At 42.2% G+C, this 23,816-nt stretch overlaps 2 protein-coding genes across 2 annotated transcripts in view; one reads left to right on the forward strand and one right to left on the reverse strand.

Moving 5' to 3' along the window:
* Positions 1–11,209, forward strand: part of SYTL3 (synaptotagmin like 3) — a 32,288-nt gene extending 21,079 nt beyond the window's left edge. Inside the window, exons 11-15 of the mRNA XM_056852361.1 lie at positions 538–708; positions 4,264–4,390; positions 6,308–6,416; positions 7,692–7,897; positions 11,066–11,209. Of these exons, the coding sequence (XP_056708339.1) occupies positions 538–708; positions 4,264–4,390; positions 6,308–6,416; positions 7,692–7,897; positions 11,066–11,196 (744 nt within the window). The 3' untranslated portion in view covers positions 11,197–11,209. The remainder of the gene's footprint in view (positions 1–537; positions 709–4,263; positions 4,391–6,307; positions 6,417–7,691; positions 7,898–11,065) is intronic.
* Positions 11,210–13,216: 2,007 nt separating this feature from the next.
* Positions 13,217–23,816, reverse strand: part of EZR (ezrin) — a 48,304-nt gene continuing 37,704 nt past the window's right edge. Inside the window, exons 7-13 of the mRNA XM_056852360.1 lie at positions 22,164–22,260; positions 18,130–18,293; positions 17,097–17,227; positions 15,844–16,004; positions 15,478–15,570; positions 14,613–14,864; positions 13,217–13,650 (exon numbers count right to left, since the gene is read on the reverse strand). Of these exons, the coding sequence (XP_056708338.1) occupies positions 13,486–13,650; positions 14,613–14,864; positions 15,478–15,570; positions 15,844–16,004; positions 17,097–17,227; positions 18,130–18,293; positions 22,164–22,260 (1,063 nt within the window). The 3' untranslated portion in view covers positions 13,217–13,485. The remainder of the gene's footprint in view (positions 13,651–14,612; positions 14,865–15,477; positions 15,571–15,843; positions 16,005–17,096; positions 17,228–18,129; positions 18,294–22,163; positions 22,261–23,816) is intronic.

The following is a 23,816-nucleotide window of genomic DNA, read 5'->3' on the forward strand; positions in this document are numbered from 1 at the left end:
GACACCTTAAATCCCAGAACAGACCTTCCGGCCACTAGTAGCACTTCTGTCTTGTCAGGATTAAGCTTCAGTTTATTAGCCCACATCCACTCCACAACTACCTCCAGGCATTGTGATGTCCTCAACTCCTTCCCTTTAGTACAGTTTTCAGACTATGTTCCAAGCAAGTCTGGATTTCCTCTGAAGCTTATATGGTGTTCTCCAATTACAAAATGGCAGAGAATTTCCCTAAAAGATAACTTGCCCAGCATGAATTGTCTCCCAAAACAAACTGCCCTAACAAGTTGTTGCTCTAGGGTGCACTGGATTCACAAAAAGCAATGGTGAGGCTCAAAAAGCTGCTGAATTGTCTTTTTTTCCTAATATTGATCCGGTTTGTAGTATATTTTATTGTACTCTCAAGGCAGAGGGAAGATTATTTTTCATTTTCTATAGATCTTATTGGGGAGGAGGCCCGGCGAATAGAAATTAGTTAATTCATTATATTATGTGAAAGATTTCTTATGTGTCTTATACCAGCTCCGTTTACCTTTACAGTACAAGACTGAATACTCCCAGCTGGAAACGCGACAACTTCAGGTGTCCGTCTGGCACTCTGGAACTTTCAGACGCCGAGTATTCCTTGGGGAAGTGGTCGTATCATTTGAATCATGGAATTTTGAAGACAAGTCAGCTCAGTTGTTTAGTTGGTATCAACTGAAAACAAAGGTAACTTGGGATTTATTTTAAATCTGCTAATTTTAGTTTTCCAGTGTCTTATTTTTTTAGATTGCATGTGGTTTAATGTGCACAATATTTATTTAACCTTCTCCAAGGTGGCAAACATCAAAACATTTCAACATTAAGACATCAAAAAAATTAAAGCTATAGATGTATATAACATATTTAAACAATTCAATAAAACATAAAAACACACATAAAAACCCAACCAAGGAGGAGGGCCATTAACAGTCCATGGGGGAACAGCAAACAAAACAAAGAAGTCTTCATCTGCTGGCAGAAGAGAATGATAGAAGGAGACAGACAAATCTCCTTGGGGAGGGAGTTCCAAGGTTTCAGTGCTATGACTGAGAAGACCCTTTCTCAGGTTGCCACCCATCTAGCCTCAGATGGCAAGGGCACCCGAAACAGGGCCTCCAAAAATGACTGGAGTGGATGTGTAGGTTCATGTAGCTGTCCATGAGGTATGCTGGCCTCAAGCCATAATAGGGCTTTAGAGGTCAATACCATCATCTTGAATTGGGCCCGGAAGCAAATTGGTAGCCACTGTAGATGGAACAAGACTCGTGTGATATGGTTCCCGTGACCCATACCCGGCAAAATTCTGGCCACCACATTCTGTGCTAACTGGAGCTACTGCACAGTCTTCAAGGGCAGCCCAATGTAGAGTCATTGCAGTAATCTAAGCTAGATGTTACCAGAGCATGCCCCATGGTGGCAAGATTTTTCCTGCCCAGGAAAGGCCACAACTGGCTCACCAGTCAAAACTGGTGAGAACGAACTCCCCCAGCCACTGCTGTCACCTGCTTATTCAATAGACATTCCTGTTAGTTTTCAAACATCTTGGAAGGATTTCAACAATTTAAAAAACCACATTAATTGAAGCCCAGATAGAATGTATATGTCATGTTAGGATAGATACCACCAATGGATGCCAATGTGGTGAATGGCCCAAGTTAAGGAAACGATAAGAGGGCTTTCTTTTAAAAAGTAAAGCTTGCCTGAATGAAGTGAATGTAAAGGTGAACAGGTTCTTACCAAACAAATGTAAGTTGACATAAGGCAAGCAAAAATAGAATTTGAGGAGCAGATTTCTTAAAATACAAAGACAAACAATATTTCTTCAAATATGTCAGGGCCAGGAAACTGGCCTGGGAAGTGGTTGGACCATTGGACAGCAAAGGAGTGAAAGGTCTGATTAAGGAAGATGGGGAGATGCCAAAGAAACTGAGTAAATTCTTTGTCTGTTTTCACGATGGAAAATGTGGGGCCTCTACCCATACCAGAGCGGCTGTTTTCAGGAAAGGTGTGTGAAGAATAGAGGTGATGAGAGATGAAGTTCTAGGACTAGTGTACAGATTAAAAGCTGATAAGTCTTCGTGTTCAGTTGGCTTAAACCTAGGATCTTAAAAGAACTGAGATGTGAAATTATTAATATTCTAAGATATATCTATATCTATATAGTTGCTAAATTGGCCTCTTCACCAGAGGATTGAAAAGTAGCAAATGTAACACCAGTGTTTAAAAAAGGGCCTCAAGGAAATCAAGGCCAGCTAGCTTGACTTCTGTTCCAGGTAAATTAGTTAGAAGCTGTTATTAAAGACAGAATCATTAAGTACATAAAGGAACAAGAATTACTGATGGAAAATCAGCATGGCTTCTGTTAAAGTCTTGCCCTGCCTGTCTTTTGGAGATTTTTTGAGAGGATTAACATATGTATGGATAAGGGTGATCTGGTAGGCATGTACTTGGATTTTCAACATCTTCTGATGGGTTCCCTTTCCCATAATACTAGAAATTGGGGACACCCAGTGAAATTGATGAGCAATAGATTTGTAACAAACAAGTAGTAGTACTGCTTCACTTAACAAGTAGATTGTGGAATTCATGGCCAGCAGATGTAGTGACGGCCACTAGCAAACCTTCAAAAGGGGATGTTACCAGAGCATGCCCCATGGTGGCAAGATTTTTCCTGCCCAGGAAAGGCCACAACTGGCTCACCAGTCAAAACTGGTGAGAACGAACTCCCCCAGCCACTGCTGTCACCTGCTTATTCAATAGACATTCCAGTTAGTTTTCAAACATCTTGGAAGGATTTGAACAATTTAAAAAACCACATTAATTGAAGCCCAGATAGAATGTATATGTCATTGTATCAAAATTGCAGTGGAGCTGCTGGTGCCTATCCTTTAAATAACCCCCAAATTTCAAGTGAATTGAACCAAGAGGTTCAATTCTGTGGGCCCCTGAACACGGTGCCTTCAGCCATCCCCATTGTTTGCTATGGAGGGAGGGGAATTCCATGCTTTCCCCATAGCAAAGAATAGCTAAGGACACAAGAGCAAGCGAAGCAACCCCTGGCCAAAAGCCTCTCAAAGCAGACCAAACCAACCAGCCCAAAGAACCAATGCACAACCACGGAATCCCGGCAGAAGCACGGGACAATGGGGCAAGCCTGACCAACAAATGTACAACCTGAGAATCCAATCCAATGTCAAATCACAGAATTGCCCAAGCCAAACTGAATAGAAATCTGAGTGAGCCCAACCAATGTTAAACCAGAGAATCTGATCCAGTGTACAACCCAAGAATCAAAGGCAATGTTAAACCTGAGAATCCACTTCAGACCCCACATGAGGCAACCTGCGCAAAGAATACAATGTTGCAAGACCAACAAAACCAATTTAAGAAGGACAGAATCAAAGCCAAACCAACATGGTAAGCCCTGGAAAGACACAGAAACACAGTAAAATTAAAGGGGGGGGGAACAGTCCTCGGAGCCTTAAAATGCTGCCTCCCAATTTTCCTGGTTACTGCTGAATAGTTCTGGGATTTTTCGGGAGTAATTTCCTGGTATCCCAGATACCATCCAGACTGAAATATATCCAGAAAATACCGATACGGTATTTTTGGCTATATATTTGGACTGGGTATAGCTGAATGCACATTCCTGAATGCACATCTTTCTCTCTCTCCCTCCCTCCCTCACTGCTCCTGCTGCCTCTTGGTGTGTGGGAGTTGTTAAAATTATCCTGAACTTTTGGGTCCCCCTCAGAAACCCTGAAAGAAATCCTGAAATGGTAAGGAGAGTCTCAAACATTTGGGATAACAAAAAACATCCCCCAAAATCCAGATCTGGAATGAATACAACATGTTATTTTGAAGTGCACACATCTAGTTGGGAGACAGAGGTATTTAAATCTGGGTATAGCAGATTGTCATGTGAGTGGAAGTGCCTTGAAAATTAGCTTAGTTAAAATACAATTACTGAGATTCCCAGTCTGACCTAGATTGAAGTCTACTAGCAGTTCTAGTTTGATAGGTAGATCAGAGAAAGATGAGGCCAGGCTGAATATGCAGACAATTATCTCATATAATTGCTGTAATTACCACAGATAAACTTCAATTCTTGGATTTTTGTATCCATTTATTACAACTACCTTAGCTGATCATGAGAATAAATCATGAGAGGGGGGAGTGGCATGGAATGTTCACAAGCTGTCAAACCTTTTCATGCATTTTCCTCTCTCAACTTTGGTTTAGGCTGAAAAGTCAGAAGATAATATGATTCACTACAGTGGAGAACTTCTGGTGCGTGCAAAGCTGGTTTCACCTTCCCTCTGTAATAACTCTGAATCTGAAGACCAAATGAAAAAGAATGCAAAGCACTGTATGTATTTATTTTACTGTTAATATTCTGAGTCAATCTGTGTAAAGCCTTTAAAAGGCAAAATCACTATTTGTTCAAGGCTCCATGTTGTCTTGAAGCTTCCATTGTGGCAAAGTAGGAAAGGATTGAGCAAAGCATGTAGGCTATCAATAGGCTTCTAGTTCTATCCCTTTTCCCTTCTGTAGCTGAAAGTTTCATGTCACATTTGATTTTGAGCTCCAGTCAGCTACATAGAAGGGGCAGCAACTGCTTGGTTGCAAGATAGTGGTATGGTCCTCTCTTTGCATTATCAGCACCCCCCCCCCTTACAAAGATCAGATGAGATGACAAACCTCTTCCTGGACTGTACCATTTCTAAGTACAAATAAGAGTTCCATGACTGAGTGCTTGTCCTTACAAAATATTCCCTACCTATTGGAAACTGGAGATTTCCCTGACATGTTAATCTTCTTTGTATTGAGATTTTTTTGTACAGAGAAAAATTATCACACCTACAGTCTGAAGTGGTACAGTCTGAACACAAATTTAACATTTCACCTGTTTTTGTGAGGACTAGGCCCTGGTCTTTCTCCAGATGTCCCCCCCTCCATTTCTTCCCTTGCTTTCCCATCAAACCCTCATAATCTATTTGTCTTTGAGCTCAAGGTGGCTTTTGCAGGGTGTAACCTCCCCCCCCCCATTCTCATAGCTTTAAAAAAGGGAACAGGAGTGACAGAGACCTCTTACATAACAGTCATGACTGTGATTTGGATGCTAGTAGATGCTTGTAGCATTATTAGTGATCCAAGTCCCCAGAGCACAGCTAACCCTATCATTAGGCAGAAGAAGGTGGCTGTTCACCTCGTTTTCTCTGAAGTAAAAAGAAAACTGCAGGGGTGGCCCTGTGGGTGGAGAGTCCATCTGGATGCTGACCCACAGCTGCTATGCTAACAAGGGCAGATCTAAGCTCTCCCTCTCCCCATTCCCACCCCTTCAAAGAGCTCCCCCCCTTGTTTATGTACTAAGCTGCTCCGTAGCACTACAGCATGTCTGGTGTGGGGGGGAGAACAACGGCTTTAAGGGGAGGGGGGTTGCAGGCTGTGGGTACACCAATGCAATGGGGAAGTGTGATGAGGGTGTGTGTGGCAGCAGAGCAAGTGGTGTGAGAAGAGGGCATGTAGATGCTGTTTCTGTGCCACTTGCTTCTGTTGTGGTGGGGTGTTTTCACATCTCTGGGTGGTTGCAGCCTGTGTGTGTGCTTCTGAGTATTTTGTTTGTTCAATAGATCAGTTCATCTCTAGAAGATGTCACATGACTTCTTGTTATTTTTACACAAATCCATTGCCCCCCCACACACAACTAATGACTAGTGTGAATTTTGGGAAAGTCACTTCAAAAAGAGCAGCACCCGAAAATATTACCGTAACAGCCCTTTCCTGACCTGCACCGGTGGCCGTGTTGAAAATCCTTAGGAGGCCGAAAAAGGCCTCTGCCGGTGCAGGGGCCCACACCTCCGGCACCTGGTAGGCACACGCCAGCGTGGGTTGCCCCAGCACTGGCGTGCAGGCCATGATGCCAGTCCCCGGCCGCTGCAGCAGCAGCACTGGGCCCAGCCGCCGCCTCCCACCAGCCTCCGGACGCCGGCACAAAAGCTGGGAGGTGTTCCAGCGTTCCTGGGGTGTTCCGGCACCAGCCAGGGTGCGGGGCCGACATTAGTCGGCCTCCTGAGCCGTTTTGGCTCAGGAATGCCCCCCCTTTTTTAGCAGATACGCCAGCTCCCGTATCTCCCTTGCAACCCTCTTCCTACACAAGAATCCTGTGCCGGGCAACCACTGGGTTGCCTCCTAAACTCGGTGCAGGCATTCCTTTCAGGAATGCGCTGTAAATGTTTTCTAGCCTTTATCCTTCTTACAGTTTAAGTGATGTTTCCTCTTGCAGTGAGGGAAGACAAAACATATCCTGATTACCAGCTCCATATTATAGTACTTGAAGCTAAGAATTTGCCAATTACAAGACCTGATGGCATACTGAACTCATTTGTTAAAAGGTATGGTTGACAATAATTCTATTACTTATCTCAGTATGAGTACTCTGCACCAGTGCGACAAGGACTGGAGTCCTTTATAATCCCAAGCAAGGCAGCCTCCGAATTTAAGAGCATTTTCTAGAGGCAATGTTGGTTGACTATTGTGGTTGGGCTGGGATTTTTCTGCAGTATTACAAACTTTGATTTGGTATTGTGTTTTAGGTATGCTGTTTACTATATTAAGCTTTTGAGATAGTACAGAGTAGAAATCTGGAAACAGAATTAAAACAAAAGCTTAAGTAGTTAGACACCAGGCAGATGTAAAGAGCACTGCGTTGGATACAACACAACGCTCTCACTAGTACCAGAGATTACCTGTTGAAAATTCAGTCTGATGTCTAACTACTTAAGCTTTTAATTTCTGAATTTGTATTTTTTTATTATTATTATTTTAGTCAAATCTGCAAGGGGATGGGAACCAATTAGAGAGATGTGTTCTGTGAGCTATTCATGGTTCATGGACAAATCCTGAGCTTCTACCACAAAAAGATGCAGTAATTTCCTAATTGTTGATACTGGGATCTGGATTTTACTTTTTCAGGGGAACATTGGGGTATATTCCAGAGCATGCCTCCCCAAAAGCTGCTCCTGAAGTACCTAACTACCTAATACGCTGTACCTAGATACCTACTTGATTCTGTCAACAGATGTGATGGGTTTTCCGCCCCCCATGCTCAGAACTAAATTGCCAGGCACACAGGGGCCTGATTTGGGTCAGGATTGTAGTGTTGGGGAAAGAGGGCTTAAATCTGGCATCAGTTGCACAAGCTCTTTCAGGGACAGAGAAAGAGCTACTGTATGTGGGTGCACACGTGGGAATTTCTGCCAAAATAAAACTAAGGACAAATGAAAGATAGTTCATAATGCTTCACTAATGGGATCAAGAAGTATAGCTATGTTAGCCTTTCTCAGAAAACATGACCTCATGGGACCTGGATGAGTAATGCATTTGCTGGACATGTAGGCGAGAGCCTGGTGCTTTCATCTGTAAAAGCTCTTGCCACAATAAAATACTCCTGCCTTCAGTGCTATTATTCTTTTGTTCTATCAGACATAGGCACAATTCAGCCTAAATCAAGCACTTGTCAGTCCCATTGCTTTCAATAAGAGAGAGGTACTTGTGCGCTCAATGCTCCTGTTGAAGTCAAGCAGACTTTCTAAACGTGGTAAGCTTGTGCCCGAACTTTCTCCTGTTCTGAAACTCACTGCGTGCTTTCTAAATTTCTTTTTTGGAAGCTGCCTGTGCATCCTGGGACAACGTGACATGAAACAAAGGACTCCTGTGCTGAAGAAACAAGCCCATCCACAATGGAAACACTTGTTTGTCTTTAATGGTGTTACCCCATCTCAGCTGCAGCAGTCTTGTCTGGACTTAACCGTCTGGGATCAAGCACCTTTCGGCTTACGTGAACAATTTCTGGGTGGCACAAGGCTCGGAACAAGTAAGTTATTGTAAAAAAAACAAAAAACAAATCCCAGAAGTCTCAAGGGTCAGGAAACAGATATGAGGGATAATGTACACATCACAGCAATGCCAAGATGTTGCAACTGCAACGGCACAGTGAGAGAATGAGTCGCTAGCCAGGAAGGCTCCTGTTGCTCAAACATGATCTCAGCCACAAATTCACAGGTTTTCAGCTTCTCCCCCCCAAGTTGTAAGGATTACTTGAGATAAGTACAAGAGGGGATGCACAAAGACAGGAAATCCCATTTTCCACATTGCTGCCTGTTGTGGCCCAGCGCTGACCTTCCACACCCTCGCAGCCTCCTCCTGGTGGCTGGTGCCATGGCAGCTCAAAATGCCACCTCAACTCTAGCACTTTTGGGAGGGGGGGCAATACCCACATGACAATCAGTATTGGGGTGGTGATGCTAACCCCCAAATTAGCTTGAGTGCTTATTGTTTGCAGAACTCTAAAACGGTAGCTGTGGCTAGACCCCTTGTGCCAATTTGCCTATCCATGTGGAGCCTACTTCTTGGCTGTTAGATACAGGGGTTAACATTAAATGTTTTTTTTTTGTGTGTGTGTGGCAGAGTTCTTTTCCCAAGTCTTAATTCTGTACATTTAACTTTCATAATAATAACAAGCATGTACATATTGAGTATTCAAAGTGTTGTTCATACACTGTCTTGTTGTAACCCTTACAACAATCCTGTAGATCATGATGGGTAGCCATGTTCATCTGTCTGTAGCAGTAGAAAAGAGCAAGAGTCCACTAGTACCTTAAAGACTAACAAAATTTCTGGCAGGGTGTGAGCTTTCGTGAGCCACAGCTCACTTCTTCAGATACAGCTAGTATGAAGAAGTGAGCTGTGGCTCATGAAAGCTCATGCCCTGCCAGAAATTTTGCTAGTCTTTAAGGTGCCACTGGGCTCTTGCTCTTCTCTACTGCAACAATCCTGTAGGGTAGACAATACTATTAATTTCTTTGCCACAGATGGAGGTTGTAACAGGGACAAGGTTTGAAATAGGAGGACTTGACGCCTAGCTCTGACTGTTAACCATGATATCAGCTTGGCTCCTGGGTAAAATAAAGTATCACGGTCAAGAGAAGGATGAGTTCTGCTATCCCCCAAACCACTTTCACGCTAATTTTGTTCTGGTACTTAAAAAAGGAAACGGAAAATAAGCTTAAAAGGCATACATTTCAAACCCCTGTGTTTTTGATAGGTTGGAGTGTATTTAAAAACAACACACCCAAAGCATTTTTAGGACAAGAGTAGTTGGTTATTAATGGCACAATTGGACTGATGTTTTTCATGTAAACTGCAGTCCATATGAGCAGTGTACGCCATGATGGTTTGGAAGTACAGACCCACTACTACCTAAGACTGCAGTGTTCGTTACACTGAAGCATCCCCACGAATGCTTCTAAAGGCACGGGTAGATTTTTCATGAGGTCTACAGCCATAAAGGTTTATGCAGAATGGGGCCATTTTAATTCTAAGATTCTCCAACTATCCTGGTGGGTCTTCAGCTTGCAACATTTCCTTCCCCTCTCACACACAAGGAAAGGAAACAGTCATTGGTCCTGTTGCTCTGTATATAAATATGCCTACCATAGCCACATGGAGGGAAATAAAGAATCCAAGCATTACCATGGATGCTCCAGCTCATGCATTGAAACCATAATTGCATGGTATTATGTGTTTTCCCCTCTGAAAGGGGGGGGAGGTTGGGATAGGGGAGAAATGTAACAATACATTCTTTGGGAATGAACCTCTCCCCTGAGGTTTCATTCTATGAGAGAGATTTTGAAATGGATGAACCTGGAGCACAGGGGTCCCCACCAAGGAGCAAAACGTTCTGGAAAACCTGGCTGGAACTCCAGCCTAGACAACAAATGTGGATATTTGGCCTCCTGGTGAAGCTATGTACATTAGGAGGGAGTCAGAAGGGAAGTTGGCTCCCTCCTGTCAGCTGTCTGCAGAGAACCACTGGCCTAGTTGTTGCAGGCTGAATTAGGCTATTGTATTTCTCCATTATTGCCTGGGCTTCCTTTGGCAAACAAAATGATAAAAGGGAAACTGTCACATCTCTAACCATTTTAACTGGAGTTGCTTTCTGCCTGCTTGCTCCCCTGCTAGGCGTTCCCTGTAGCAAACTGTTCTTTCCCTCACTGCCAGAGACTAATGCAATTAAGTCAGACATGGAGGTTTTACAACTGTTCTAATTAAATGGTTTGAAGCCAGATCAATGGCTAAAGGAGGCCATTTAGTAGCCTTTGTTTGCAGAGCATCTGAGGCAGTTTACATGTAGTCAGTAAGCTGAACCAGTGGGTTGAAACTAAATCAAGAATTTTCAGCTGTAGGAAGAACTTCTTGACAGAGGGGTTCCCCAGTAGAACAGGCTTCTTTGGGAGGTGGTGGGCTCTCCTTCTTTGGAGGTTTTTAATCAGAGGCTAGATTGCCATCTGACAGCAATGCTGATTCTATAAATTTAGGCAGATCATGAGAGGGAAGGCAGGAAGGGAAGAGCCAGTGCTCGGCTCTTGTGGCCCTTTCTTATATGCCCAGGGGAATTCCCAATCGCCTCTTTGGGGTCAGGAAGGAATTTTCCTCCAGGCCAGATTGGCCCAAGAATCCTGGAAGGTTTTTTGCCTTCCTCTGGGTATAGAGCAGGGGGGAGTGGGTAGCTGTGAATTACCTGCATTGTGCAGGGGGTTGGACTAGATGATTTCTGTTGCATTGACTGTAAGGATGTGCGATGCAAGATTGATTTGTAAAGCATGCTCTGGGCTGGTTCTCTTGCACCCTCCCTACCATGCAAAGAAAATTGCTAGGAAGCACATTAAGCTATGTTGAATCTCATAAAACATTTACAGCCAAACTTAGTTCCTATAGGGCAGTGGAAATTGTTCTCTTTATAACTCTTTATTACTCAACTCCCTTACTTCAGGTTTTGCATGTCAGCATTAAAGATAAATATAGAAAGTGATGGGTAAAATAGTTAAAACCTGAAATTATTATATGCAGCCTTAAAATAAAGAATTTGCACTCCTAATAGTTGTAACTCAACGTATTCAGTTGCATCCTACAGGACGTAAGCTATGACAGCTAAAGAATAGAAGAGTCAAAGGAGGTAATTCTTGTTTTCTTCTATTCGCAGCATTCCAATCCAGAACCTCAGATGCAACCTCTCAAGCATGTCTTCAGTGGCAAAAAGTGCTCAGCAGCCCATATGAATGGACAGACATAACACTTACCTTGCATTCCAATGCTCATGAGTTTGACTACTGAACCATTTTCAGACTGTCTCCTCCAGCTCCAGTAGATAGAAATCTACTTTTGTAGCATGAATCCTTGCAAAACTGGTATGAGCTGCTTATTTGAAACCAAGAAATAAAAGTCACGAAGAACATGATTACCTAGTTGTCCTTTCAAAACTACTTCTCCTTGTAAAAGTCTGAAGCTTTAAGTCATTATATGGTACATCTATATACTATAAGTGGTTAACAGCAAATTGATTTAAAGATCACTACATTTCTCAGGACAACTGGATAGGTAGCTTTGTCAATTTTGGCATGAATGTTTCCAACTGCTATTGAGAGAATGGTGCTTGTTGGGAATTCAGTGAGGATGCTCTTAACACAAATATTGTCAGTGTATATTCTAGAAAACACGTACTTCACTGTCTATTGCCTTCTTGAAGCTAGGCCTAGCTGTGGACTAAACAATGCAAGTAGGTCAATCTCACTGCAAGTGTGAGAGGCCACAGGTAATGCGTATTTTGTACACAAGAGGCTACGCAGTCATCCAAGGCTAGAGCATCATTTTCTCCCAGTTACTCGCTCCTCTTCAGTACCAGTCTTTTTCTTCATATTTCTGTACTATTTTGTCAGCATTTTTATTTGATCAATCTGGATTTCAGTGATGGCATAATACCACCTTCCATTTTTATAAGTGCGAATCTTATATTTTTTAAACTATGTACTGACATTTACAGATTCGTTTCCCATACAGCTCAAATGATACATCTCATAAATTCAGCCAAACGTTTTGGCACTGGAACAGCACACCAATGCCCACCCTTATCCTTTGGAAAGTTGGTCTCTGAGTTCACCAATTTCTTTGAAAGGAGCCAGTAAAGTATGAGAACTGCCCTTCCTTACCAAAGATCATTTTTGATCAGCCATTCTACTTCCTCATTCCCTGTTATATATTATCAGTATTATGAGACAGTGTGTGTACATGTATTGTAATAATTTAAAGGAGAAAAGACTCAGGGCAGGAAGAAATCACGCAACTTCAAAATCCTGTTGCCTTGCAGATTTTTTTTTATTTGTTGGTGAATTGCAAACAAATCCCATAACACTGGGTACAAAGCATCATAAGGAGTTTTATGTAGAACCAAACTGATACCATGCCCTGGTGTTCTAGCAGATTTCCAGAGTCTTAAAAGGGAGAATTGTTTTGGGGTGAAGACTAATATGGGTAAAGTGGTGGAGGAAATCCATAGAAACACTCTTTAATAGAGAATAAAAAGCCCGTAGAAGGTCCCTTCATGGTTGGAGTCTGAAGCTATATCATTTTTTAAAAATTTCAAAAATTGTTAGAAAAAAATAGGTACAGTGAAATTGTATATACTGAATCAGTCATGTATCACATTGTTCTTTAAAGTAAAAAAAATCACCTTTACAAATGTTTTCTAGATAGTAATCAGTTTCCTACACTGCTTTGCAGCAAAGAATAGGAGTTATTTCTAACATATTATTTTAATATTAAATCTGACAGAGGTAACAAAATATACAAAGCAAAAAACGTTTATTCTCCCTTTTCAAACTAGAATTATAATTCATATTTGCACTTACATTTCAATATAGGTATATAAATACTACACTACAGCTGATTGGTTAAGCTGGAGTACCACACTTCAATCAGGTCGAAGGACAACAACAATTCCTGCCTACCTCTTTACACAAGGAGGGTATCCAAGTGTACCCGTTTATGAGTGGTCACTGTGGATGTGTCTCCAGATCCTATGGTAATTTAACTTCTCTTAGACTTACACCTAGAAAAAGAGGATTCTTTGTGTTTGTTGTGACATTTCTGCAACGGGGCGGTGGGGGGGGGGAAGGGAGAATTACATGGCAGCCCTGAAGGATTTATATCCCTACATTCTGTGTCGACAAGTCTAATTTGTTGTGATGTTTAGTAATAAGAAACATGGCACACCACATCAACAGTAGGTTTATTATTTTATTTTTAGTCTAACGTGTATGCCACAGCGGAAGTCCCTGTTCTTAAGCAGTTTAACAAGCTGCACGTTAAGTCTTAAAATTGGACAACAAAGTAAGAAAGGCCTTTTTGGCACTAGGATATGGCCAAATGTGAAGTTTCCAAGATTTGACTGATATTCTCTGGCAGCAACCCCTGTGCACTTACTGAAGTTGATGGTTGCTAAGTTCAGGTAGCATCCAAGTGAGAGAGTATGGGGATATTATTTGGTGTGTCTGTTCAGTGACCCTTCGAAAAGAAAAGTCAGTATTCAAGATCTGCATTTTCCAGAGTCTTGCCTTCTTGGTGCTTTTACATAGCTTCAAATTCATCGATCCTCTGTTTGGTATTGCCTTGCCGAATCTGTCTCAGGGTCTTGTACTTGTCCCGTCCTTGCCGCATGTTCTCTGTATGGATGAGGTCATTTTGGGTCTTCTTGTTCTCATCTCTGGCTTGGGCTAGTTCATCAGTCAGTGTCTACAATATTAACACAGTGTTAACAGGATGTACACATACTTTTAGGAGACACTGTTCTATCAATATGTGAGCATTAATAGGGCTGACAATGCAAACATGGAATCCTTTGAACACTCTTAAAACTAAGGATCACGTTTTCCACTTACACGGGAAAACTCAGCTGGTAGTAACAGATTGAAAACCTCTAAAACCCTCTGTTGTTGTTCTAATGGGTCCAATTAACCTTCTCTAGTCTACAACAAGGAACACCATAGCGAAGATATCCAGAGAGAAAAGCTGGATAACCAGTTTATGTTCACTTTAAATATGCATGAACTTCTCAAATCTGAGCACTAGGGCAGCAAAAATAAGAATTTTTTTAAAAATAACAAAGAACTAGGCCCCCTTAAAGGTAAAGGTCCCCTGTGCAAGCACCGGGTCATTCCTGACACATGGGGTGACGTCACATCCCAACGTTTTCTAGGCAGACTTTGTTTGCAGGGTGGTTTGCCAGTGCCTTCCCCAGTCATCTCCCCTTTACCCCCAGCAAGCTGGGTACTCATTTGACCGACCTAGGAAGGATGGAAGGCTGAGTCAACCTTGAGCCAGCTACCTGAAACCGACTTCTGTTGGGATCGAACTCAGGTCGTGAGCAGAGCTTGGACTGCAGTACTGCAGCTTACCACTCTGCGCCATGGGGCTTCTAGGCCTCCCTTAGGAGTAGCCTATGCAGAAGGGGAAAAAAGTCAAGGGATGGTGAAATTAATTTGTTTGACAGTTTGAACTACCCTTCTCTAAGCTTCTGAACTTTTTGGAGAAGCAATGGGAGTAAAACAAATATTTAAAGTATTTGAGTGTGGCTTTCTCCTAACTTGGTCAGGACACATTGCTGAATATCTGAAAAGATTAATAATTGAATGCATCCATATGGCCTGTTACCCATGATAACCCTTGACAGTGTGGTTGCTGCTAAGAACACAAACCTTCAGCTGCCTCTGAACACGCTCATTCTTTTCAGCTTCTGTAATACGCTTTTCTTCATTGCGATCGTCTAATATGCCTTCACTTGAGAATTCTGCGCTGTAGCCGGACAACTCTGTTCCTTCTTCCTGAAGATTATCATGGACGTGATAGTGCACTGGCTCATACACTGGGGGGGGAGGAGGAGGGGGAGCAGCCATCACCAAGTGCAGCTCCTCCTTTGTTTTGATGAGATCGTCTTGGGCTTCTTTAGCCTGCAAAAGTGGAACCAGGAAGCAAATTCCTACATTGCACTGGGGGCGTATCAATGTACCCGTGCTCCTGAGCAGGAACACACAGAAGACAGACAGACAGCGATAGATTGTTTTGCTAAATAAAAACAGGGCATTTTAGAGTGCATTTTTCTATCCAAAGAATTTGTTTGTAATACTTCAGGTACCAATTACATCAGCATGATTTTGTTTTAGCACAATTTCAGGTATTTTGCTACTTGCAAATAACTATGCATACACTGCTCTGATATTTTATGCTGGCCAATGGCCATAACAATAAATGTAAATGGAATGGAAATAACTATGCATGTACATACTAGATGGTGGGAAGCAAACAGCAGTCCCACCCACGTTAGTCTCATGGCATCACACCAGTCTGCCATATTCGCTGGTCTCCAATGACACTGCATAGCTCCATTCACACGCAGTGCCCTCCATTCCCCACCAGGGTCATGTAGAGGGGCCACCAGAGTAGCAAAAACATCTGTTCTCCTGGCCTTTGTGATTTACGGATGCATTTGAGAAAGCCAGAGGCTGCTACGCGCCTCTGAACAGGACAGGCAGATCCACAACCCTGAAGAAACTTCATTCTTACCCTGTGCTGCCATTCTTCCACCTCACCCTCCTTGCGCTTTCTCGCCTCTTCCAGAAGTGCGATCCTTGCTGTGTATTCTGCAAGCTCTGTAGCCTGTTTGACCGTGGGTGGGTGGGGAGAGAGAGTCTTTATTAATACTTTTTATTATTTTTTTTCGCAGTCATGAAATTTAGAAACACATTCATTCAATCCCCTATGGTTTTATGTTCTCTTTCACCATTTAAATTTATTCAGGTTGTATCTGCTCCCAATAACTAGACCATAAGACTGGCACCAGTCTGGCCAATAATGTCCTCCTGCCCCAGGGTGCAGCACTGAGGCAGAGTTGTCTCCCAAGTTTATCTCCAAATTATCTTCAGTTCATACCAGCTGCTCCTGGCTCTTCATCTGATCGGCAGCTTGCCTCTCTAGTTCTTCCTTGGCTTGCAGAGCAGCCAAACGCTCATTCTCCAGGCGTTCAGATTCCTCTTGAGCCCTTTTCCTTTCATCCTCAAGCAGCAAGGCTTTTTGGATTTGGTCAGACAGCTCTGCAGAGAAAGAAATCACATACATATGCAGGCACAATAAACGTTTTGTCTTTTTTGTGTGTGTGGTAAGAGAACAGTTTAATATAAAGATATTAAAACTCACTGTCTTCTAGTTATGTATAACATGATAAGGAAGAGAGAAAGGGTTGCTGCAGTGCTTTCTGAGCTTGCTTGCCATATGGCAAGGCATTTCTCTTTGAGGTTAAATAGTTATAATTAAATATATAAATATAAAGACATATCTATACAGTTTCCCCCCAGAAGATCAAAGCTGTCTCCAAACCATTTTTAAAAAATAAGTAAACCATCCTCAATCCAGAATAAAACCAACATTCAGCCAAAGGCTTTTCTATTAGTAATAATGCCTCTTGTTGTTGATTCTAGTGTTAGAATGGTACAGCTTTAAAGGAGGACAGTGGGATGATACCCCCTTTTAACCTAATCCACAGATAGTGGCTCATCAAAACTAGGTGTAAAGGAAATAAGACAACACCATTTCAAATTCCAGTGCTGTCCTGCTGGGGAAACTGAGAACACGGTGTAGTTTAGCCATAGTGAAATTTCCTGTCAGCCAAGAAATTCCCACAATAGACAAATATCTTCCAAACTGTGCAGCAGTTGTGTCAAGGATTGGGACCTTGCACTGACTTTTCAAAGGCAGTTGTGCTTATGAAAGCCATTTAATCTGTGTATAATTTATGTGGCCCTACTATAGTTTGGGGGTACATTGATTTGACTAACGAAGTCTGGGAGAGCTGATGGAAAACACAAACGCTGTTTTATGAAATCGTTTGGCTCACTCATTCTGCTTGCAGTATTAGCAGCAGCAGTGCAAGATGCATTTTACAGAAGAGGCATTAAGATTAAGAAGGTGGTGCTATTAAAACCTTAGCACCTGCTGACAGTGATCAAAAGGGACAATTCCTTGTATTCATATTTCTATGTACACATACTTCTAATTGGCAGGACAGCCTGGGAAAAGCCAAAGGAGTACTTTTAAAAGAGTTGTAAACACACTGCTAGGTTGGATGCCCAAGCATAAGAGAGTGGAAATGTTCTAGCTGGGTCTAGTGGCAGGAGCCCAAGTTGTACCTTTTTCTGCTTTCTGTGTCTTCTGTTCATACTCCTGCAGTCTCACTATGAGCTCTTCTTTCTCCCTTAACATCTGCTCCTTTTCCTTCTCGATAGTCTCCCTCCTCTTCTTTTCATTTTCTAATTGTTGCCTTTTAGGATGTAACATTTTAAAATCCAAGTTACACATTTGTTTACTCTACTTAAAGCCATGACTGGGCTGGGGAGGGGAGAAGAGAAGATTCTGGAACAGTAGCAACGTGCAAGTAGTACACAACACCCAACTGTTACTGAGGCAGAAGGATGCTGGAAACATGGCAGCCAAATATGCCTTTAAATCGGCATCACTGCATATAGCAATAGTGGCTATATTTCTAGCGATTCAGAAACAAGAAACAATTAAACGTCCTTGCTTTAATATGTAGCCCAGAACACGTTACGAAAAAGAGGTGCACATCAAACAACTCGGCCCTCTCACCAAACTGTAGACATGATGTCCATTAATCTCATCCTTAGCATTCACAGCAATGTAAAGCCATCAAAATGAAACAAGCTGCAATGTTTGTGGCAAATGGGTGGTGAGTCATATGTAGCGATTTAGTGCATAAACATAACCCCCCTGGTTATATACCATGAAAATGGGGATGGGGCTGTGGCTCAGTGGTAGAGCATCTGCTTGGCATGCAGAAGGTCCCAGGTTCAATCCCTGGCATCTCCAGTTAATGGGACTAGGCGAGTAGGTGATGTGAAAGACCTCCGCCTGAGACCCTGGAGAGCCGCTGCAGGACTGATTAGCCAATACTGACTTTGATGGACCAAGGGTCTGATTCAGTATAAGGCAGCTTCATGTGTTAGGATCAGGCTATCCAGGTCAGGGCATATCACACATACATATAGTGAAGCAAACAATAAGGTACCTGAATTATTTTCATTTTTCATTTCATGGCATTCTACTTTAACCAACAGCCCCTTGCTCTTCCGATGTACATTAGACATAATAGGTCCAGCTGCTTCTCGCCATTCAAGTGAGCCACTCCCCCCCTTTCACGCTCACCTTTCCAGCTGCTTCTGGTGCTTCTCTTCACGGGCCTGGGCTTTCATCTGCTGGACCTCAATGGTGTCAGGCTTCCTACGACGCATGTACAACTCATGGTTTCCCATGCATAGCTGCAAGATCCTCTTGTTAATTCTCAGACGAGGAGCATAAAACACAAAATCCTAGCAGGGAAAAAAATTCAACCTGGTCAAAACTCAGACACACCTGGGCTTCTCATAAAGGCTCTTATCTGTCAATTTTTTAGACATCTCTTGGTTCTTTGTAAGTGAAAATCCAGGTAGTAACAGGTTACCAATAATTTATACATTTAGTTAAAGACCTTGATTGTTTTCCTGAAAGTATTGCAACAACTCAAGTTTGTTAATATCTAAATCTGATCTTTCTGCAACTGCTATTAACACCACTTCCCTTAATTTATTCTCTGAAATGATCAAGGATAGTGTGTGTGTAAGCAAAGGCGTGGAAGGCTACTGAAGCTTAACAGATTTGTCAGTCATTCTACAAGTGCCAGAAGAACGTGACATGGTTCAGACATAACACAAACATGACTGATCCTGTGAAATCATGCAATCCCTCTTCTCCTTGAATATTGTCAGCTAATGAGTTGTTTCTGGTTTTGTTGCCAACCCATTTATCATTATACCCAAACATGCACTTTCTCTTCAGATCAAGATTCCAAATCAAGATTAAACCAGTCTTTGGAGTTTGTTTTCAAAGGCAATCCCAAACTGCAGTTTGGTGGAGTGGATGCAGAGACAAACCAGGGCTTGCCACAAAAGCAGAGATGACTAATTAACCAGCAACATGTGAAGGGAGAGTGGAGTTTTGTGAGTGTGAGAATCCCAGATTCATCCACATAGCAAAAAAAAAACAAAAAACCCCTGACTAACCATTAGGCGTAAAGCATGCCTGGGTGTGCAATTTAAGGGATATAAGTACAGCAGCTGAAAAGGCCCTGGGCCAAGGACAGCCGGATACTTTTCAGGCCAGGGATCACCAGTAGGTTCTCTCCAGCAGAGCAAAGTGCTCTTTGGGGGTGTGTGTATCGGGAGAGGCCGTCCTGCAGGTACGAAGGTCCCAGACCCAGATTTTGATGGTGAAGAGGTAACAAAGTGATGGCAGAGGTCTATAATCCTACTCTGCCAATAGTGTTTTAATTAATATTTAAAGTATTAAGTACCACTGTACAAATGACTATTTTTTTACCTTTCAAGCCATGTGTTACACTGCCAACATTTAAAAGGGAGGGAAATATGTTCTTAAATAGCAGCATTGCTTTAAGTAGTTCATCCATCCATGCAGGAGAAGAAAACAAAAAGCAACCCCTCCCCGTACTCGTAGCTGATCTATTCAAAAGTGCACTATCTAGCAATGTTATTCCTAATTATAAAAAATACTGATTATGCCAGCTATTCTCACACTTTTGTCTGTGGATATGAAGTGGTGCCTCTCTATTCTGAAATCCTTTGCATTGGAACTTTAAGTCTGTACTCCTTGGCACCAATCCGTTGGGAGTTGTTAGGGCTGAGCTATTGGTCCTCTGCAATCAATTTTCCAACAAGTGCTATGAAGTGATCTGGAAGTTAGTTGACGGTTAGTGGGATGGCAGCTCTCTGTGTCCCTTCACTTTGTCTCAGGGCAGGGTGCTGGGATCTGCTTCCCCCTCTTTGAGAGAGGCCTGCTGCCATGGCTAGAAAATGGAGAGGGCTCTGTTTTCATGTCAGCCAGATGGGTGCAGGAAAAGCTTTCCTTATCAAGGACCTGCAGACCCTTCAATGGTTGTTGCTGACTCCCCACGGATCCCAAAGACCCCAGTTTGAGAACTGGTGGATTACACAGAGAAATATCTCTACATAGAAAGATAAGACTTCTCTATCTACTAGTACTTGATCTTAAATATTCTCATGAAGGTTTTCACAGCTATTACAGAATTGATCTGATGTCTATTCTCAGCTTGCCCTAAAGAAGTCGTTGTTTGTGTTCCTCTACAGCATGGGTTCTCATGGAATTCCCCCCCTTGTTTTAGGGTTCCGGGGGGGGGGGATTGGGACCACTATTCAGCAAAGTGTGATGCCCTATAGATTATGTAGTAAAATTGTAGTTTGTTTTTAATTTAATCTGCGACATTCAATAAAATTTATGACTATCTTGGGAAGGGGGAATTATATTCTGAACAGTGGTGAAAGGGGGGAATGGAGCAAAAATGATTGAGAACCACTGCTCTACAGGAAGCTAGACATGAACATGCATCTTATGCACCTTGCCAACCACATTTCTAGGGAAAGAGAAAGCTGCATCAACATATTTGTATTCCGCCTTTCCCCCAAAGAGCTCCGGGCGCTGGCTGTAAACAGAGTTACCTCATTTTACTCTCAAAAGAAACCTAAGGAAACACAGACCGACAGGGATAGTGATTTCCCCAAGATTACTCAGCAAGTTTCATAAGCGAGCTGGGCTTTCACAGTCCCAGTCTCACATCCAGCCCATTAAGCCACACTGGCTGTCCCAATAATTTTAAGTATTGATTAGATTTGTAACAAGTTAATTATTCAAAGCAGTATGGGTTGCTTTTAAAGCAAAGGACTATATATATATCTTGAGGTGCTCTTTTATATAGGCAATGGAAGACAGAATGGACTTCTAAAGCCAGTGAATTGTCCCAAGAGGGACAAGAAATGAAAATCTTGGCTTCTTTCAAATTTCAGGAGGTTGGCTGTAATGCAGAACCCTGATAGCAAACAACCTGCCATCCTGTAGAGCTGCCAACAGTAAGACAGACCTGTTTTTTACATAGAGCCACATCAGCATTTTAAAGCAATTTAAACAAGGAGACATGTATAAATGATCCATGCAAACAAATCCACTTCTGTAACTGTCTGTTGGGCAAGTTGTTGCTTTTAAAAAAAGGTGCATTCTACCTTGCGCAGGATGGGGGTGGGGGAGAGAAGCTATACCCAAGTATTCTGCATTCAGCATAACTTGTAAGGACAGAGGATTTCCCTATTGATTAGTATGGCATGGGGGGTGCTGATGTGTAGAAGGTGGTAATTCTGGACTTTGTTGGTTCACAGTCCAACACATGTCTCTCATAGGAATAAAGGCTATTTATAGTAACATCTAGCAGCCCCGTGGCGCAGAGTGGTAAGCTGCAGTACTGCAGTCCAAGCTCTGCTCACGACCTGAGTTTGATCCCAATGGAAGTTGATTTCAGGTAGCTGGCTCAAGGTTGACTCAGCCTTCCATCCTTCCGAGGTTGGTCAAATGAGTACCCAGCTTGCTGGGGGTAAAGGGAAGATGACTGGGGAAGGCACTGGCAAACCACCCCGTAAACAAAGTCTGCCTAGGAAATGTTGGGATGTAACGTCACCCCATGGGTCAGGAATGACCCGGTGCTTGCACAGGGGATCTTTACCTTATAGTACCATCTGGCTGTGGGAAGTACTTGACATGGTTTGGTGGGACAGGCAGCTTTGTTAACCAGTATTGCCTCCAATCCATGGCAGCTATACCCCAATTCCCACCTACAGGACATTTCCCAAGTGTGCTCTTCCACAACAATCCCCCTCTCTTTTACATATACAGATGGCTGTCAGCAGCATGGAACAAATACCTTTATCCATCTACTTGCCTGATGACCCTTGTTTAAAAAGTGTGAAGTCTGTAGCAATCATTAGAGAGATTTTGACATACACCAAGAATAGCATCGGTGATCAAAGCAATTTACAAACACAAATTATTTCCAGCAGCTGGCCTGTGGTATAAGTTATTTAAATGTCCTGGAGGAAATCTTTCCATCACATACAGAAGACACACACATGTATGTGAAGAGGTATGAGTTTGCTTACAATCAAACAATACACCATTTCATCCCACCGTTTGCTGATGTCTCAGGAAAAATATCCTCAACAGCTTGTGTGCAGAAATAGGTTCCCCTTTACAACGGCTAAGAAACACACTATTCAGTACAGAGTTTTAGTAATAAAGATATTAAGCATTCCTGCTAAAGTAAAAATGTCAGCCGTTATACTTACTGGTGCTTTCTTGTCAATAGGTTTTATAACAAACTTCTTATCATTGAAAGAAATATTTCTAATCTCACTCCAAGGGAAACCAATCTTGGGGGTCAATCTGAAAATAGAATTATTATTATTACTCTTGTTTAAATTCCAACTAGACATGGCTACTAAATGAAGTCTTAATTATATAAACATCACAAATACCATCTTTCTATTGCCACAACTTATTGTTTGATTGCTTCTGGGTGGACAGACACAAAAGGTTACTTTTTCCATTTCCCACAGATCAAAGGTGTAATGACAAGAATCTAAACCAGGCCGGTGGCTCAGTGGCAGAGTACTTGTTTTGCATTCAAAAGATCGCAGGTTCAGTCCTTGAAGAATTACCACCAGTAAAGATAGACAGCTTTGAGCTATATAAGCGAATGATTGCACCCCCACCAAGTTCAGAACCTCATAGATAAGCTTTTAAAAGACCAAAGGTTTTCACAGGTTCTTCCAGTTCTACTCAACTATTTGCCATTAAGTATTACAGAAGTTATTAATCTCATTTTTAATATACAAGGAAAGACTTTTCAGGTCAGTTATCCATACAACCATCCTTACATATATATATATAATCCTAAACAGGTCTCAATTTGCAAGATCTGAGCAAGGTTGTCAAAGATAGGACATTTTGGAGGACTTTCATTCATAGGGTCGCCATGAGTCGGAAGCGACTTGACGGCACTTAACACACACACAAACAGGTCTACGAAGAATCCTACTCAGGTCTGTTCAATGGGGATTACCCCCAGGAAAGTGTTCGTAGGATTACATTGATAGTGTTTAAAAACTGAAACAGCCAGACCTAAGAGTTTTAAATAAATTTTAATGGGAGCTTACTGTAGTTGGTATATACATTGTTGTTGCTTTTGAAGCCCCAGGGTCTCCCTCATTAAGGCACTGCTGACTCAGTCTCTGGGATGCATTTATGGAATGTGTAAAGACTATTTACAAAGGGCAACTAGCCAGAGTAAGTGTTCAGACACATCATAGATGACCTTAAATGTAATACATCGGACTGAGTTGTCCCTCATCTCCTTTTCTGCTTATTCTATGTACAGAATCTCTGCCTATTAAAGTCAGAAAACTGAACTGGTTACAGGTGTGGAAGTAGGAGATGGGGAATATAAATGTGATTTGTTTGATAATGACATAGCACTAACTTTATATAACACAGGTGCCTCTATACTCTCAGTGATTAAAACATTAAATGTACTTTGGAAAGATCTCAGGATATTTAAAAAAAAAATCTAAAATCATAATGGGATTGGGATTAATAGTAGGGTTAAAACAAAGTCTGCCTAGTAAACTTCGGGATGTGACATCATCCCATGGGTCAGGAATGACCTGGTGCTTGCACAGGGGACCTTTACCTTTAAAAAAAACCCTGAATGTGCAAAATGGGATTCTGTAGACAAACATATTATTTTATTTATGGTGTGAATAAGTTACCGTATTTTTCAGTGTATAAGATGCCCCCATATATAAGTTGACCCCTATTTTTGAGCCCAAAATTAAGGGGGCTCTTATACATGGGGGTGTCTTGGAAAAATACGGGCAGGGAAGAGAGCGGGGCCCACGGGAAGCCTTCCCATGGGCCCCACTCTGTTCCTGTGCGCCCAG

Source organism: Euleptes europaea, chromosome 7 (assembly GCF_029931775.1).
Source record: "Euleptes europaea isolate rEulEur1 chromosome 7, rEulEur1.hap1, whole genome shotgun sequence".
Classification (NCBI taxonomy): domain Eukaryota; kingdom Metazoa; phylum Chordata; class Lepidosauria; order Squamata; family Sphaerodactylidae; genus Euleptes; species Euleptes europaea.